Source organism: Bombyx mori, chromosome 8, assembly GCF_030269925.1.
Source record: "Bombyx mori chromosome 8, ASM3026992v2".
NCBI lineage: Eukaryota > Metazoa > Arthropoda > Insecta > Lepidoptera > Bombycidae > Bombyx > Bombyx mori.
Window position 1 is genome coordinate 8,735,891 of NC_085114.1, and position 18,691 is coordinate 8,754,581.

At 37.1% G+C, this 18,691-nt stretch overlaps 1 protein-coding gene across 3 annotated transcripts in view; it reads right to left on the reverse strand.

The window, feature by feature from the left end:
* LOC101745631 (rho guanine nucleotide exchange factor 10) overlaps positions 1 to 18,691 on the reverse strand; it is a 57,598-nt gene that overhangs the window by 30,227 nt on the left and 8,680 nt on the right. The window contains exons 1-2 of one of the 3 annotated variants that reach the window (XM_012695460.3): positions 13,497 to 13,775; positions 9,721 to 9,823 (exon numbers count right to left, since the gene is read on the reverse strand). In XM_012695460.3, coding sequence (XP_012550914.2) covers positions 9,721 to 9,823; positions 13,497 to 13,596 — 203 coding nt within the window. In that variant the 5' untranslated portion in view covers positions 13,597 to 13,775. Of the gene's footprint in view, positions 1 to 9,720; positions 9,824 to 13,492; positions 13,776 to 18,691 lie in introns of those variants that run through there. The other 2 variants (XM_062669728.1, XM_012695463.4) reach the window with 2 other exon arrangements.

Sequence of the window (18,691 nt, forward strand, 5' to 3'; positions counted from 1 at the left end):
ACAAAAATGGACTCCGAGACGCAAATCGCAAGCGACCAACGGATCGGCACGTCCGCACTACTGAATTGTAAGCACGATGTATTCACGGTCACTACACTGTCGAGCACAACTGTGAGTTCAGAGACGCGGCTCGCAAGCGGGCCACGGATCGGAAAGCACGTCCGCGCACGACCGAGTCGTGAGCGAGAATGCCGGATTACGATCGAATTTGTTTTCTATATTTATCAGTTGCTTTAACGAGTTATTGTAGTTGTCTGGTAGACTGACATTATCTGTTTTCCAGAGCAGAGCAGTTTCGTATCTTCCATCTGTTGTGTGGACTGTATTGCTGTTGAGGATGCGAAGCGCCTGTTCCTCTGGGTCTGTGTTTGGTCTTCTTGGTGTGATGCATAGCGCATCCATAGCGAAATACTGTTTTACCAGATTTTCTATTTTATCATCTTCCTGGGTTTCGCTAGCATGATTTATGTAGTTTATGTGGTGGCCTAGGGTACGAGTGCGACCTCCATGCAATACCCAGCCTAGAGGTGTCAGTGACGCTATTGGCTGATTCCTGTTGCCTCGTCTAACTTTCGAAGTTAGTAACATGTGCCAGTTGTCTTGGCCAATCAGGATTCCAGGTTTCGCGTTCTCGTACGTGATGATGTCACTGATGTCTCGTAGGTGCGAATACTCATCTATCTGTTCCTTTGGTATTGTTTGTGCTGTTACTTGTAGGTCGTTAACTGTTCTCGCTTGTATTATTTCTTTTCGACTGTTGAGGCCTCTGAGCGTGAGGTTGACTCTTCTTGACCTTGTTTCCGTTGATTTTATATTGTTGATCGCCTGTATGTGTAACGGATCGATTGGTCCTGTTATTCCAGTCTTCTTGCAAATGATTTCGTTTATCAGTGTTACCGTTGATCCATCGTCGAGCAGCGCGTATGTATCAACCGTGCCTATCGGTCCTTGTACTTGGACTGGGATTATTTTCAAATAGGACTGTTTCTTTTTTCCGGTCCAAGCGGAATTAATGTTCTCTGTTGTTTCGTTGTCACTGTTGTCTGTTTTTTCAATTTTTCTGTCGAAGTGTAGCATCTTGTTGTGAGTATATTTGCAATCATTAATGTCACACGTGTTCGGTTTACAGTTGTGGGTTTTATTTCTATACTTGAGACATCGGAAACACAGGTGTTTATTCTTAGCGATGTCCCATCTTGTGTTTGAGTCTGCCTTCTTGAATATGTAGCAGTCTGTTGTGGTGTGTTCAGTGTTGCTACATACCGGACATTTAGCTCGTGATGGCTTCTCACTGACTATGTGCACGTTTTGTGTGCGTCTGTTATGTTGTGCGGGCTGCGAGTAGTGCCCCGCCTGTTCAGGCTGTGCATAAGGGCTGCACAGTTCGGCTTCTCTTTTCATGAATTTTTCAAATTTAATCAGATCCGGATCCTCCTTCGGTTGTATCGCGGTGAAGTCGTAGTATCGGTAACGTAGTGTCGGTGTGAGTTTTTCTAATATTGTTTTGGTAGTTTCCGGATTATATAAGTAATGTGTGCACTTTAATGCACGAAGCGTAGCTACGGCGTTGGTCACCTTACTGGAGAATATACATATGTCTCTTGGTGTTTCTGTTAGTCGTGGCAGAGCTCGTAGCGTGTCTAACTCCGTTATGGCTATCGTTTCCGGTCTTCCGAATCGCGCTTCTAGACTTCTTATGACGTCGGACGGATCAGCATTTGTTATAAGTAATCCGTCAACGGCTTCCTTTGCCCTTCCTTTCAGGTTCCTTCTGAGTCTGTTTATATTTTCAGTTTTTGTAAAGGAATTCATTGTCTCTTGATAAGCTGCACGAAAGGATAGCCAATCTTGGTGATTTCCATTAAAGAATGGCAATTCTGTGTATCTTGGTTCGCGGGCGGCTTTGACGGCGAGTGTTATTGCTGCGGTTAGATCTGAGAAGTCTTGTTTGTCGCAGGCTCCCGCCGGTGTTTCCTTATGTCGGTCGTGATTTTCCGTTTTTGTGGGTTGGGTTTCCAACCACGTGCCCACTCTTTCGTCGAGTTCTGACTTACTGTATTCTGATTCGCTGTTTTCATCATCAGATCCAGCTTCGAGCGTGGCCAATCGGGCGGCTGCTAACTCCACCTGTAGGCGGGCGAGCTCTTCTCTAGCTTTGGCTATCTTCTGTTCTTTTCTGTTTCGCGACCGGTCAGTTTTGACTGTACCGGCGCGCTGTTTTGTTGGCACGTCATTCTGTTTGGCTATATACTGTTTGACGGCCTCTGTTTTTGAGTTCCCAGGTTTCTCTGCGAGTTTCGTCGTGGCTTCCGTGTTGGCTGTTGCGCACGATGATTCTGTTGTGGGGGCTACCAGACTCATGACGGTATTCGCGGTTGTTTCTGTCCACATGCTCTGTGTTGTAGCTGTGGTTTCTGAGGGCGGCGACTGTTTAGTTTCGATCCGTCCTCTTCCTGTTGACCGCGTTATCGGCATTGTTCCAATTTCCTTTTTTCAAAGTGAATCTTCTACCCGGCTCGAAAGAATAATGAAATGTGTCCTCTATCCGGCTCGAATGGACCATGAAATGTACACGACCCGGTCTGTATGGCTGTTTCCGAGTAGTGTAATAATATTTTCTGCTGTCTGTTTGTGCGCTGGTAGAAGACGGCTGTTTCTTTCGATGGGTTTCGGCTTCTGTAGCGAGGTTTCACAGGTAACTGTCTGGTTCACTGGTAGCTGATTCACTGGTGGTTTTCTGATAACTGTACTATTGGAGAACTGCTGGTAACTGTTTCTGTCTTGCTGATGTTTCTTTGTCGGAGAGCTTCTGAGAACTGTTTCTGTCTTGATGATCTGCTGAGAACTGTTTCTATCTTGCTGATGGTTCTTTGTCGAAGATTCACTGGGAACTGTTTCTATCTTGCTGATGGTTCTTTGTCGAAGATTCACTGGGAACTGTTTTTGCCTATAAATGGCCATCCTTTTATATTTATTTCAGTACCCCATCTCGCGACGCGCTATCGACGCGCCACTTTTGGAGGGTCCCTTGATCTGTATGTTACCGTAGTGAAAGCGCTCCACAAATCGTTCCTATTGGTCTATTTACATTCTCTGATCTGATACACTAACATATTGCATATAAAATAATTTAAGATTATACATTTTTGTTACATAATTACTTATTAACTATATTATTTCTATTTGTTTGATAAAATCCTATTTCGTCCTGCACATTTATTTAAATCTATTCTCATAATTAAATCATTTCAATTAGAATGTAATGTATACGGATACTGAAATGATAGTGGTAAATATCTATTTCGCTGTGGTTTTGTAGAAAACATTTAAAACTAACTATTGATCAAGAAACCACAATAGAACAATTATGTTGACAAAGTGCTCTCAAGTGTCTGTCTGAAGGTTGCCAGCGGGTAGGTATGAATAAAAAAACAATGTTTAATGTATGAGTTGGTATAGGCAGTGAATACATTAGATCGCATTTGGTAATGTGATGAAAGATAATAAATATTGTCACTGCGGTTGCCTCACTCTGAAAGCAATCTACGTAATGCAATTTTATGATGTGGTGTCGGCTACGGTACTTAGATCGAATTTAGTTTATGTAAACGCGGTCTAGTTCTTTGTATTCCTTTGTTTTGTTTCTACGAAGTGGCGCAAACATTCCAAGTACAAAATTGTCCAAGGTTGTTTTTTTTTTTTTTCATTGTAAAAACAATGCGAATTACATTCGTACACGGAGCCTTAGTGAACAAGACGGGTCTCTTATTTCCGTTGTTGAAAAATATTAATAATGTTTTGGAGACACATCGCAAATAGAAACCAATTCAGCCCAAAATGTCCCATCGGATGGGAGAGGCCCTTATTGGGCTGCGATTCTGATCCGGTGATAGATTTTGCGAAGCACTGTTCCTGCTAGGGCTCGTGTTAGCAAATTCTCTCAGGTTAAGCCCGCGAGCTCACCTACTCGTCCACGCGAAGCTGGTATAGTCCCTTCCTTAGGCTACGAATTAGCAAAAAAACAATTCATAGCATCGACAAAATGCCTGCTTCTTCGAGAAATGGCATACTATGAAATTAAGTAACTAAAAGCATTTTTTTTAAAATAGTACCACTGTTATTTCTAGTACGGAACGTGACTGTTTGACTGTCATGTTACAGTGAACAGTATCAGAACAAATTTAAATCGATGTTCTCATGATTGTCGATGTAACGACTAGAGCTCTGCTTTGATCCCTGGGTCAAGTGATGCTTGCTTGACTTTTCTGGCCACGACTCGACGATTACTATTAGCGATTAGCCAATTAGGTATTACCTTATGTTACACAGAGCCGCGAGGCCCTTTGTTCGGTTAACAGGCGTATTCATTTGACTTGTTAGATAAGAAAATTACCGACATAGTAACTTTACAACGATTACGTCACAAATTTTGTAACGATACGACGAAGACGAAGCGTAGGTAGGTCTTCCCAGATTTAAATGCATGTTCATCTGTGGACGGTATGCTTAGTGCGAATTTTTTGCCGTTCTCGATAGCGTAAAATTTAGTTCATATTTAGAATGGGATAGTTTGCGTACGTTTGGCGCTAGGGTCGATATTCCAACTGCATACAAAATTGGGTTAACTTTTATGTTATCGAGAACGTTAAGAAACTCGCACTAAGCACACGGAACGTGGAACGGTATGTTTTTATCGTAGAAGCCTCATATGTAAAGTGAAATAAAATCTATATGAGAAACGCTAATGGTATCAGCGTTGAACTTAATTGAACACACAAAACAGAACCTAATGTAGTATAACATAAAGAAAAATTTCCAAACATTATAAATGAAACTGGGATAGCTATTTCGAATTCCTTTTAAATAAATATCTTCAAGTTCATAGTCAATAATTCCGATTAATCTTAATTAGATCTCCAAGCTTTACATACGTGCTCCATAACATTCAACAAACAAAACCGTTTGTTGAAAGAGCGCATGAACGCAATTTATAAGATAGAGACGTCGCAGTGTCTGCTGCATTAATTCCGTTATCTACTGTGATGACCCGACAGTGTCATATCTGTTCTGGTGAATTTTGCTTTAGATATAGAATTTTATTGCTTTAGACGTACCCAGCGAGTATTGTGTGGTTTTCGGAGCACAAACACACACATACTGTGTGATTTCCGTCACGCACGTTGAAGCTTGGCCGAAGTTTACAATGCCATTATATGTGTCCTGTCTGTTCTGGTGAATTTTGCTTTAGATATAGAATTTTATTGCTTTAGACATACCCAGCGAGTATTGTGTGGTTTTCGGAGCCCAAACACACACATACTGTGTGATTTCCGTCACGCACGTTGAAGCTTGGCCGAAGTTTACAATGTCATTATATGTGTCCTGTCTGTTCTGGTGAATTTTGCTTTAGATATAGAATTTTATTGCTTTAGATGTACCCAGCGAGTATTGTGTGGTTTTTGGAGCCCAGACACATACTGCCGCCACGCACGTTGAAGCTTGGTCGAGGTTTTGATTGGAATGCTGCATTGTATAATGGTTGTTGTACCATATAAACCGGTACGTAAAACTGCTTCGCTGTAGAAATGGACATGATGGAGGTCTACCCTATCATTAATTACGCATATTAATATTATTTTGTTAAACGTTTGGATTTTTTCATCGTGGAAGTAGTTTTGGTGCTCTTGGAGGAATATTCATTTAGAAAGAAAGGGATCTCTCAAGGAATTTAAACCTTTTTGTCTAGCGTGGTTGCAATACTGGACTTGTGTACAACGGACATCACACGCATTATGCAAAGACGCTAAAAAACTCGTTTACCTAATTATTTTTATCTTTATTGGAGAAATAAAGCCATTTTCGTGAAAGTAGAAATTTTAATTTTTTGTTATTGTTGACACTTATTATTAAAACAATTGCGTGTTGTTAATAACACTTTGCATTTACCTTCTACGAATAAAAACCATTTAAATGCGTTTTCCCCTTGTTCCAGAATACGGTTAACAAGTGTCTGACCTCAATGACAAAACAATCACCATTAATTATTTCAAATTACGTTAAATTGCTAAGATATCAGTTTTTTTTCTGTCGAATAAATGTTAATTGAAATCATGTGATTGTCGTCAGTCTGATGTTTGATTACAGACCATAAAGTGAATTTTGATTCATTCACTGAATTCAGTGGTTTTTCGTTGAACCTATTAATATTAAAGAATGTATGGGTAGATTGACTAATGTTTAGTTAATTGGGATAAATGCGAAGTCGTGTTTATTCGTATTGGTCTTGTAAGGATACAAGAATATAGGCTTATATAAAACCAAGGAGGGAGTGTCACCGTCTAGCTTGGGACACAGGCAGAATCAGACAACTACACAATTTGCGGAGACATCTTAAGAGCCCGTATGGGTAGACTAGCAACGGCAGTGTTATTCTTTCCGGTTCGAAGGGTGGTCCAACCATAAAACTGAGCTAAGACTTCAACCTGTAAAAGCCAATGTGGCTGGTCCGAGGAAAATAATGATGAAACGAAAATACATAAGACATCAAAGAACGTATGAAAATCTTTAAAGAAACATTAGCGTATTATTTTTATGAATATACGTAAAATGTATTTCAAATTTTTACTGTGAAATTTTATCAGCCTTCATTACTCAATGTTGTATCTATCGCTGGAGCGCGCATTCAACTTGTTAGCGCAGACCTTGGCATAATTTTTACAGGTAGTAATGTCGTATCATCTGTAATTATGAATGTTAAAGGTTGAATGTAAAAGTACCTTATACGCAAATGAATAAAGATACATTTATATTAACGATAGATGAGGCAAAAAAAACATACAGTTTTATTTGTTGTTTCAAGATAATTCCAGAGTAAATTTCAGCAATGCAGAATGATTAAAATTAAATTGAGATAATTATTATATACCCGCAGTATCTAATAACTAATAATCATCGATCAAATTCATAAGTTCGATTAAATTTAGTCATTTTAGAATGAATGTTCTTAGGGAAAATTTAGATTTATACGTATTTAGTGAATTGGGTTTCTAATTGTACATTTTACAAGGGCACATATTATGTAATGGCACGGACTGGTACCACTCTTGCGTGTTTAATGTTTATATCTTGGGGCAAAATAAGTTTAACCTTGGAACATGAGCAGAATCGGGCAGGCATGCCTACATACGTTTATTTTGAAGAGTACAGTGGTCTTATTCCAATACGATTGAGGCTTCAAGGTGGGCGAACCGTTTCGTGATCTACGGCAATACAAAAATATATTTGACTTGAAACATTGAAATAACCGTCCGGAATGTGTCACCGTTTAAGAAAATAGTTAATTCTAAGTGTTAACATACATTGTAACGGTATTAATGTAAGGTCAGGCAAGACACTGACACAACGAGCTGCAAGTTGAAAAGTATAACATTCAATTCAGTTCTTGAAGAAACAATGAACTAGTTTTCGCTTGTGACCTACCTGCATACAAAATGCTGAGAGCCATATAATTTAAAACTATGATGAAAAGAAACGTCTTAAGCATAAAGCACTGTCGGTTTTTGAATAAAAGAAACTTTCGTGTTCTAATTTCGGATTTATTTTCCGATGAATCGAAATCTTTGAAGTTTCCGTGGTATTATTTTAGGTCAAATAATAATACAAAAAAATTACGTATGATACGAGAATGAAAAAACTATCACAGTATCATGTTGTTTTATTTTTTTATTGCTTAGATGGACGAGCTCACTGCCCACCTGATGTTAAGTGGTTACTGGAGCCCATAGACATCTACAACGTAAACGCGCCACCCACCTTGAGATATAAGTTCTGAGGTCTCAGTATAGTTACAACGGCTACCCCACCCTTCGAATCGAAACGCATTACTGTTTCATGGCGGAAATAGGCGGAGCGGTGGTACCTACCCTATGTCTACTACTATTTTCGTTGTGAGTCAATTAAATGGGTAGCCGAATTATCGATACACGTAACAAACAATAACGATTGTGATTTTGTTGTTGTGTCCTTTTTAATTTAGTTGTAAATTGAACTACATTTATACTTAATTTTGGAAAAGTCGCTTCCTCATACACCGACTACACTGTACACGTATCTTATAGCCGTTAGTCATTTAGTCAGAAAATTAGTTAAATCATGGTTGCGGTTGGGAGCAACGCGTAATTTGACGTTCGATTTAAAATACAAAGCAAGAACTTCGCTATGCACATAAAATGATTCATATGCCATGTCTCGGTAATAAACTACCAGTTCACTGTAAGGGAATTTTATTAGTTGAAACTCAATCAGTTTTCCCTTTTCTTTGCCCATCGAAGCCTGTGAAACACTAATGAAGTCTCAATACGGACTTATTAGGTATGATTATGGCAATTACGAAAACAATAGACGTCGTGTTTGAAAGCGTGAACGATCGTTTTGTCGGAGGCAGTGCCCTCTAGTAGCCTGTTGGGTTTGAAACACAGGAAATTTGTGTTAATTGGCCTCGCGGCGCTCGCTAATTGTCCGTCGCGAGCGGACCACACCGAGCAGACGACACAGGAAGTCGCATGCGCCAACTGTCAACAATTCACTTCGTACATACTTGCTACATGATCACGAACGCCCCGAGTTGTTGTATATTCACAAAATTTCGGTCAAGTTAATAAAGTTATCGAGTGACTCACTAACGAAGAATTAAAATGTGTCTGCGGAGGAGTTTCAAAGTAAAAGTTTTATTATCTGTTGTTTGTAGTATCATTTTCAAAGATTACGTCACAAGCAAAAAGCAATTTCATTTTTGACGTTACGAAATATACCTACCTATCTCAAATAATGTGAAAACAATACAAAACAGACTTAAGTAGGAATAATAAAAGCTTCATATTACATTTGACCCTCGTAAAACCGAGTATCGCTTCTAATTCCAGCGAGCGTGATCAATCATAGTTGGCTGAGACATTGGTGGCTTCCTGTGCGTCTTGGACGTTAAAACCACTTAAAATCGTAATAAAGAAGTAGTAAAATTCAATTTTATTGGTTTTAAATGAATTATTTTAGTACGTATTTGAAGTTCTACTAAAAAAAAAAAAACTACTATCTTTATTCATCCCGTATGCCCTAATGAAAATGGACCTTTAAATAGTTTTACCGTGTTTTTATTGGAGGTAAAAGTGAATTACAAAAATTGAAATGGCAGTGGGCAGGTCACGTATTGAGATACACAGACACCAGGTGGACAGTCAACACTACAAAGACCGAAAAGACGATGGGCTGACGATATAACCGAAATAATAGGAAAGGACTGGCAAACGATCGGCAAGGACAAAGATCAGTGGAAAGGACTGGAGGAGGCCTTCACCCGAGGAGGGGTCCATATCCAATAACAAAAACTAACTCGTACTAACATTTAGACAATAAGCATTAATAACTAACTAAACACTAACAAATAAATACCACATTTCAAATGAAAGTGCAGGATAAGGAAATACAGGCTTTTTTATTTTTTATTTTATTAAAAGTGAGTTACAAAAAATTTATTCTCTTTCTTAAACGAAGCCAGATAATAAAATAACAGAGAACGTGCAAAGCACGGTGCAAATAAGGAAAAAAAAGAGTAATTCAAAGCGGAAAACATTTTAGAAAACTTTAAATATAAACTTTTCATAGAGGGGAGTAAAACGCAGATAAATCACAACCGATAAAATCCACTATAAGTTGATTTATTACCTGGAGTCCAGCGTGGAGTTGAGCCTTTGTGAGCGTCTGAGAGGTGCATTACGCACCGCGCTCACGGGCTCCTCCCAACTGCCACCCGCCGATCGATGTTCATCTGTACAAACAGAAATAGTTTTTTTATTATAGTTATCATGAAACTATGTCCATCCCAATCAAGACAATGATTAGCTATATGAATGATCCAATGTTTTATTAAAACAGATACAGTCACATTTGTATATATCCGTTTTGTTTTTAATACTTATTGTGTATAAAGTATAGTTTAAATTGAATTTGTAAAATTATTTCGAACAGCATTACAAGCCGTTTAAAATTTGCCATCTTAACACAAAGGAAATTTATCTCCTTTTATTATAGAAATGACTGAAAACCTCAAGGTAATCGGGATAATAATGAAAAATAATAATAATAAATACAATAAAACCGTTACATTTATTACAAACTTGACAGTGATAAGTTTTAATTCATATATACATATATATGTATAATGGAAACTTCCATAAAGATTTTTAGGTAATTAATAATAAATGATAAATAACTAACATTGGTTTTGTAGAAGTGACCTTTCTCAACCACAACATGATAAGAAAATTAAAAAAATTCTACGTAGCTCACAACGTACTCACACTTAAAGCATTTCTTATACGAGTATATTTAAAAAAATATTTATAGAAGAAAATGCTTACAAATGTTTGAGGCGTGAAAGTTGTAGCATCCATAGATTTGAATCCAAGCAATGTTTTGGAACCAAAGCATGTTAGGAATATAGATAATGTAAGAATAATGAAACAATAAGAATGTGGACAAAGACTGGAATGGAATTCTTCTGAAAATCTGAGAAAGCGTGCTAAAACAATGAATGGAGATTTGGCACGAAACTAAAATGAACTAGTTCATGAAACTCTTTAATAATAATAGTATTTTACTTGTGTGCTTTCGCCATATTTATGTCTTTGTTAATTTCTGCTAAATGTTCAGGGAGATTTAAAAAAATATATTGGAATTTGTGTTTGGTTATGTCTACTTAATAGCACTCTAACAGTAGGCGGTGATGGAATGAAAATGATGGGCGGGAGGTGTAGCCAAAATAGTCACATTCATCAGGAATCGTTATGTAACAAGGTAGAGTTTCATATTTTCATTGCCCAGAGTTAATACGTCAGTTATGTGCTACGCGAAGAAAATAAAACCCAAAATCATCAAAAAAAATAATCAACTAATCAAATAATCAACAAAGGAAGTAGAATCATGATATACTGGAAAACCACACGGAGAAAGAAGATGAATGACTATATAATGGATAACGCACAACTTAAGACGGTGGATCAGGAAGAATTAAACTGTACTATCTAATCCTTTATTTTATTATTTTACTAGCGGGCCGCTCCGGCTCCGCTCGGGTCTTTAACAAAAATTTCAACGATATTTGACGTTGTTTTATTTTTTTAAATAAAGGAGCACTTATTGCGGCATAACTACAATAGTTAGACATATGCTGTCGCGACACTTTTTGTAATTAATAATGTGTTCTACAAAGTCGTAGTACATTATTTTATTTTATCATCAATAGTTTTCGCAGGGCACGCGATGTAAAGAATAATTAAGGTATTTTTTTTACACCTTGGGTCACATTATTGGAGATTGGTAAATATCCCTGTTTTTTTTTCAAAAAAGATTATAGCCTATGTCACTCGAGAATAGTGTAGCTTCTAAACAGTGAAGGAATTTTTCAAATCGATTCAGTAGTTTCGGAGCTTATTCAATACAAACAAACAAACAAATCTTTCCTCTCTATAATATTAGTATAGAAGTATAGATGTGGCATCATCTTTATTTATTTATCTTATGACAAAAATTCGGGTACTCTTTTAAATTATTTTATTACATTTTTGTATGTGTATTACAGTCACAGCACTACTTTAAAAGCACTTAAATTAATAAAAATGAAATCGCATTTTATTTTGCGAGAGCATCTTGAGAAATATTTGCGTTCGGGTCACCCTGACCGGTAAAGGTACAAAAACAAACAGGTAAAGTGGAGAAAAAGTGTTCGTTTGAAAAAAAAAAAAAAAAAACAAATAGCAACCAAACGAATGAGGTTTCATTGCTTACGTTATGCTATTGCCATTTTATAAAATACGTTAATCGAATTTGAGACCTTGAAAACATTAACGTGGGCGTGGAAGACTAGTTTTGGATGTCACTTGTTACTTAGCGTGATCCAGTTGTTATCGAGATTCCATTTAAAACGCGACAATTAAAATATATTAAGTCACATTACAATAATAACTACCAACGCATAAAAAGGTTTATTTAACAGACATTAACAAATTTAAAGTTATTAATTTTGTGTCAGTAAATCAGGTAATTCGTTGTTAATCAAATTCTGGTATTTGTAATACTAATACCTACATAAAAAAATATTGTGTTAACAAATATGTATATGTATCCATCTATATTGTAGCCGTATAATTCATAATCCATTGGTAAAACGTTTGCGAATTTTTGGGCACACGAAAATGAAAAAAACGATGCAATTTATATTTCTACTTTTCAAGGCGATGTGGATCACTTCATAAACACCCAAATATATGGTACTACAATCTACTATATCATTGTAGGATTTCATTTTACAGCCCACTTATTGGTTAATGGTTCACGTCGCTCATGGACAGCGACAAAGCCACAGATCTGTTGACAAAGCCCAAGGCACCGCTAAGTCTAAGTTTGCCGCTGATGATTCTTTTCTCGTTTGTAAAAAGACCTGTTATGAAGCCAATTTGAATAGGTCAAAATCTCAATTGTGCCGTATTTCGAAGAAGCTTTAAAATGAAACGCGTGATAGCTTCGTAGCAGAAATAGGAAGAGCAGTGGTTGCTACCCGTGCGGTTTTTGTACGCCCTACCATCAGTAAATGTGATCACAGTGTATAGGTATAATATTCGGAAAATACCCTACCCATTTGGCAGATGAACTTCTTACTCGCCTTTTACGAAACACTACAATGCAATGAAACTTCTATGTACTTCCTGAAGCCACAACAACAACTTCTGTGGTGTTTCGTCAGCTCTAATAACACGTTTTGAAATGAGGTTTATAGATAGTACTTTACGGGACGACGCTACCTCTGATCTGATGCTACTTCATGGTGGGACGCCAGTTCCTCCATCTTAGAAGCCAACAAAAGAAGATTGCCTTAATAAGGCTCAAATTAAGCTATTATTAACTATGTTTCAAACAGTTTAACTGTTGCTTTTATAGATGACTGTACCTAATAATAAAATGTACGTAGATTAAGTAACCTTAATGATAGCTACGATAGAAATACTCAGTCACTGAGAAAAGTTGAAAAGTTCAATCATATAAACATTTATGTTTCCAACGCACCACAATCAAAAGAGAATAAATAATTCATACTCGCATGTGCAACCGGGTAAATTAAATGTTAGTTAGTATTCGTACTCGAGAATGTGAGAAATCTAACATTAATTACATCATTACTAAATGGTAATATTATTTTCTTAAATTCATAAATAAAAATAGAGATTAAATCTTTGGAAGAAATGTCTTGTAAAACGAAAATCGAACAAGTACCTACCTTCACATCTGTTTAGTTCAGTAATTATTAAGACGATATAGAAACTTAGTATTAATACCAACACCCATACGCCAAAAACTATCAAGGGCAACTGTAGCGTGGGACGACGACTTCATGAATAAAATAACTATGACACAAAACGGACCCGCATTACCAAATAATTACCTACTCAATTTGTGTTTCTTTATCAATTTGTTCTTGAATTTCGTTATTTTATCACTTTTCCTGGCACGTTTCGCTTCAATGTAACGCGGTCTCGTATCCATCATGTTGTATTTACATAACAATTTCACAGTTTTTAAGATCAAGGCCTTTAACACTTATAGTTGATTTTATTTTCTACGTAGCAGTCATTTTAGCCGCCGTTTTGATCTTTGAACACAACACTATGTCAAATGTTAACAACGAGTGACGTGTTACCGTGGCTATGTTTGATCACATACTAATGAAAAACTGAATGAGCGCAAATCATGTTTGTTAAGTCATTTATTATAAAACCACTTGACGACAGCGCGTTTGCAGTCAGTCAATTATGATAGTCTTAATGTCTCCGTGGTATGAGTATTATTTAATTTTATTTTCTGAATTTTCTCAGGCTCCGTCTATTTAATAATCTTCTATGATCGTGTCTGTTTTTTTCATTTCATTAATATTTTAGATATTTGCAAAAGCATGTGGAAATTAAGACAGCGCGTTTGCACTCAGTCAATTATGATAGTCTTAATGTCTCCGTGGTATGAGTATTATTTAATTTTATTTTCTGAATTTTCTCAGGCTCCGTCTATTTAATAATCTTCTATGATCGTGTCTGTTTTTTTCATTTCATTAATATTTTAGATATTTGCAAAAGCATGTGGAAATTAAGACAGCGCGTTTGCACTCAGTCAATTATGATAGTCTTAATGTCTCCGTGGTATGAGTATTATTTAATTTTATTTTCTGAATTTTCTCAGGCTCCGTCTATTTAATAATCTTCTATGATCGTGTCTGTTTTTTTCATTTCATTAATATTTTAGAGATTTGCAAAAGCATGTGGAAATTAAGACAGCGCGTTTGCAGTCAGTCAATTATGATAGTCTTAATGTCTCCGTGGTATGAGTATTATTTATAAATTTCGGAATTTTCTCAGGGTCCGTCTATTTAATAATCTTCTGTGATCGTGTCTGTTTTGTTCATTTCATTAATATTTTAGATATTTGCAAATACACGTGGAAATTAATAACTTTCGAAATTTAAGTGGCACTTTTATTACTTTGCATTACATTATTAACTTAGGATTAATTTAGTTTTATTGCTATATTAATATTATGATTAAGTCATTAATTAGTTATTTCTTTAAAGAGTTTCTTTATTTTATTTTAATGTGTCATTAATATCATATAAAATTTTACATATTCATATTTTAAATTCTTTTTATATTTAATAAATTATGTATTTAAATTACTTTCATTCTCCGATCGAAATGATGTGTTCCATTTCCGTTCCAATCATATTCGAGACACGAGAAATGAAATGAATTTTAGGATGAAATTCGGAATTACCTTAAACTTTGACTTTCATTTAGATAACAGTGTATTGCAACGTAATTCATATTGACGTATTGATAAGTGTAGACTTTGGATAGTAGTTATAGTTTGCACTCAATCAGTTAAATAACATTTAGCTATTTATAAGATGTTGTATATATTGTTATAAGATATAGCTTAATATGATATTGTATGACAATATATCGAAGGATGAAAGCCTATTTGGTTTAAGCGACATTTGGCTTAACACGCGACATTTATCTTTGTAATTAAAGATTCATTTTATTTGGTATTAGTATCAACAATCCGATGTTTTTAATTGAACTTCGATTAAGTTTACCTCATTCAAAATGCTGAAGTTTTTTGTTATGACATTTTTTCCAAATTTTCAACTTTAAATGATTTTTATGTGACGTTGCTTAAATGTCGCTTAAACCAAATAGTCTTTCACCCCTCGATATAATAGTGCAATTATCGTTCAGTTATTGTGACATCTCCTTTTCTCTTTTGAAAACCAAACAAGAATCCTTGACTTTTTTGTTGGCAGTGTAATTTCAAAGGTTGTAGATTAAAATATAGAATCCCTCTTACTCTAAGCTCTTACTAGGGCTAGTGTTAGCAAAGTTTTCAGGCTCAGCTCCGTAAGGTTGCAAGCGACATGTCCGGTGGACCCGTCAAGATATCTTAGCAATAGGTAGACTAAAAAATAATAATAATGCAAAAACTTTTTTCTTCTTCTTGCCCTAATCACACTATGTGGGGTCGGTGCAGTATGTACTCTTTTTCCATTCAAGCCTATCTATCAAACGTCATCTCTACACTCACATACTACCCTTGCACATCCTGTATTAAATACAGTTCATCCAAGTCTTTTTAGGACGCCCCCTCCTCGCATTAAAATGCGAAAATATCTAACTGTGATTCATTTCAATTTGTATATATATAGCGTTTTTTAAATGCGAAATAAATAAATATTATGATTATAAACCTTCGCGGGTAGTTACTTTTTTTTAGGGAATGAAGGATTACTTGTGACCCGGAGGCCTTTCCAATTTCACCAGGGCAGGTCGGCGAGCAAAGGCTCAGCCAGAACGAGATGGGATTTGCAAACAGCTGCCCGAGCGCCTCCAAAGGAGACTTAACAAGTCAAAAGCAACTGCTTGGCGCGTGAATCTACTACCGAATCGGAATCGCCATTCGCTGAGAAGATCCGACGAGAAACTCAGCGCGGGTAGTTTTACCATTGCATAATTCTGTGCGAACCAGCAATGCAATCCTGTTTGAAGAGTGGGATAGCTGTTCTACTATACAATTGAAATTTACTCTTCATGGCCTTGAAACGGCATGTGACGGAACTTAGGCAGTGATGGGCTCCGATAACCACTACACATGGACTACATATGGTGGGCTGTTAGCTCGTTCTAACTAGTCACGCTTAAAAAAAGAAATATGTACACCCATGAAATTCTAATAGCTTATGTATCTACCAAGCCGAACTTATTACTCGCTTAGAGACCAGGCATTATTATTTACTTTACTGGTATAGATAACCTCATTAGATGAAACACTGACCTGTTATAAGTAAATAATGAAATAGCAGGTCCGTAACGAGATTCGATTTATGTTCGGGCTGTATCGAGAGATCTCAGTGTTGCATTAGGTCGAGATCTGAGAAGCCGACCGGCGCGCCCCGTCACTTCGGGGCTCGGGCTTATTGTTTGAACCGTTCAGATATTTATGATTCATACGGGCTGCGCGAGTTTTCAGATAGCTATAGAGCAAATAGGGCGTTACACGCGAACAATCGCGACAAGCCATTGTGAGCTTGACACAGTTCCGCAACATGTGCGTCCGTGAAAATCCCGCATAGCTGATTAACTACCTTCACTGAAGTCAATAACATCAAAAATTATACGGAATCATTATGGTTGCTTCATGAACTCACAAACATGAATGAATAATTTCTATACCATAAACTCACTACGTATTAATGAACATACCATTAAAAGTTAATAACGTTAGGTTTTTTTGTTTAGTTCGCGTGATTGGCTGTTGTGACTTTCTTCCGATCAGACTCGGTGTTTTAGGCATTCCAAGCACCGGTCACAATTCTCATTGAATCCAACGAATGCTACGGTGGATTCGACGTGGACAAGCAACCCACTGTGTGTTTCGATTCCGACCCGGTGGTAGATTCAGCGAAACAGTGCCCTTGCTAGGGCATTAGCATCAGCTCTCAGGTTGATCCCGGGATCTTGCCTACGAATCTGGGTCTGGTTGAATAGCCTTTTAGGCTACCAACGATTACAGGTAGGAAAAAACGTGACTTATGTTTTTTATTTGCCCAGAAGGGTCGATATGGGGTTTTTGATGAAATTCGTCGCCCGATATATTGAAGACTCACTTCATTTGCATTGGAATAAAAACTATCATTCAGACCGGAACACATGATTGCTTCGCATCGAATTAATTAGTACTGTGCGGCATCAACTCGTGTGCTCACTGTAGCTCACGGTATATACTTACTTTAAAAAAAAAAGTTTAGGAAATATCTTGATTGAACAATTGGCTCATCGAATTTGTCGGTTCACCAAACAGATAAGGGCAATAGGTGGATAGAAATTTGTTCAATTAAGTTTGTTCAGATGGTTAAGAACGTCACTTACAATATAGGGGCCAGGCCGTGTGTTACCACACGTGTTAGGCAGCTGTTGAATATTCTAATTCTTCATTCATTCGCTCTATTGGCAGTACTAGGTTAAAATAATAGGCCTATTGTGAAAGCATTTTCGTCTTAGATACGGTTCAATATTTTGTGATAATGGTATATATACATTTTAATACGACTTTAGATGGTGTGATTCACAATACAATTTTTTACAAATTGCATTAAACTCAAATTGGGTTAAGTCGTTACCAGAGCACAATGACATTCCAACGAGAATGCTGCCACACATCGCAAATATAAGGTCGAAATCTGATTTGTATTGTATGACGGCTGTCCCACCCTTCAAACCAGATAGCATGGCTGCTGCGCGGCAGAAATGGGTACTCGTAAGATGGTGGTAGCCACCCGTGTGGGCTCACAATAAGCTTCGCAGATTTCAATGACCAATGAATAACGGTAGGCAGCGTTTTGGCTCTGTCCCTAGCATTGCTGACCTCCATGGGCGACGGTAACCACTCACCATCAGCTGGGCCGTATGTTCCTCTGCCTGTACGGGCAATAAAAAAACAACCTTGTGTTTATTTTGCTTAATATCATTGTTTCCATTTACCTATTTGTTTGAGCGGTTCTTCTGACACTGGACACAGTTTGACTTTATTGACGACGATTACCAATGTGAACTGCATCGTTTCACAGCACCGTAGTAGCACTCACAAACACATTCCGATTCATTCACATAACTGCACAACATTAACTTATACATCGTCCGTTACGTCTACCACACGTCAGAGTCAATTAAACACTAAAATATTCTGTTTAACATAGCTGTTGGTCATATGAGTTGCATTTACAGTCATATTAGTAGAGGAATTAATAAGAGCGGCCGTCTGCGTCACTTGTCCCATTATTATTAGCCCTACAAACAAAGTTAATTGTAAATGCGCGCGGCTCCCGCATCAATTGGGAGCGACAGCGCAACGGGAGAACTTTAAAACGACGGAAATAGAATGGAATCGTTATTTCTAGAAATGGCGAGCAGAATGGTGTTAGGCGAATCGATTGATCGGTGTATTGTGAGCGAAAGCAGAATAAGATTATCACGGCGCTGACTCAAACATGCACAACATCGAAATAAACATATCGTGCGCTCCAAAAATACACTAAAACGCA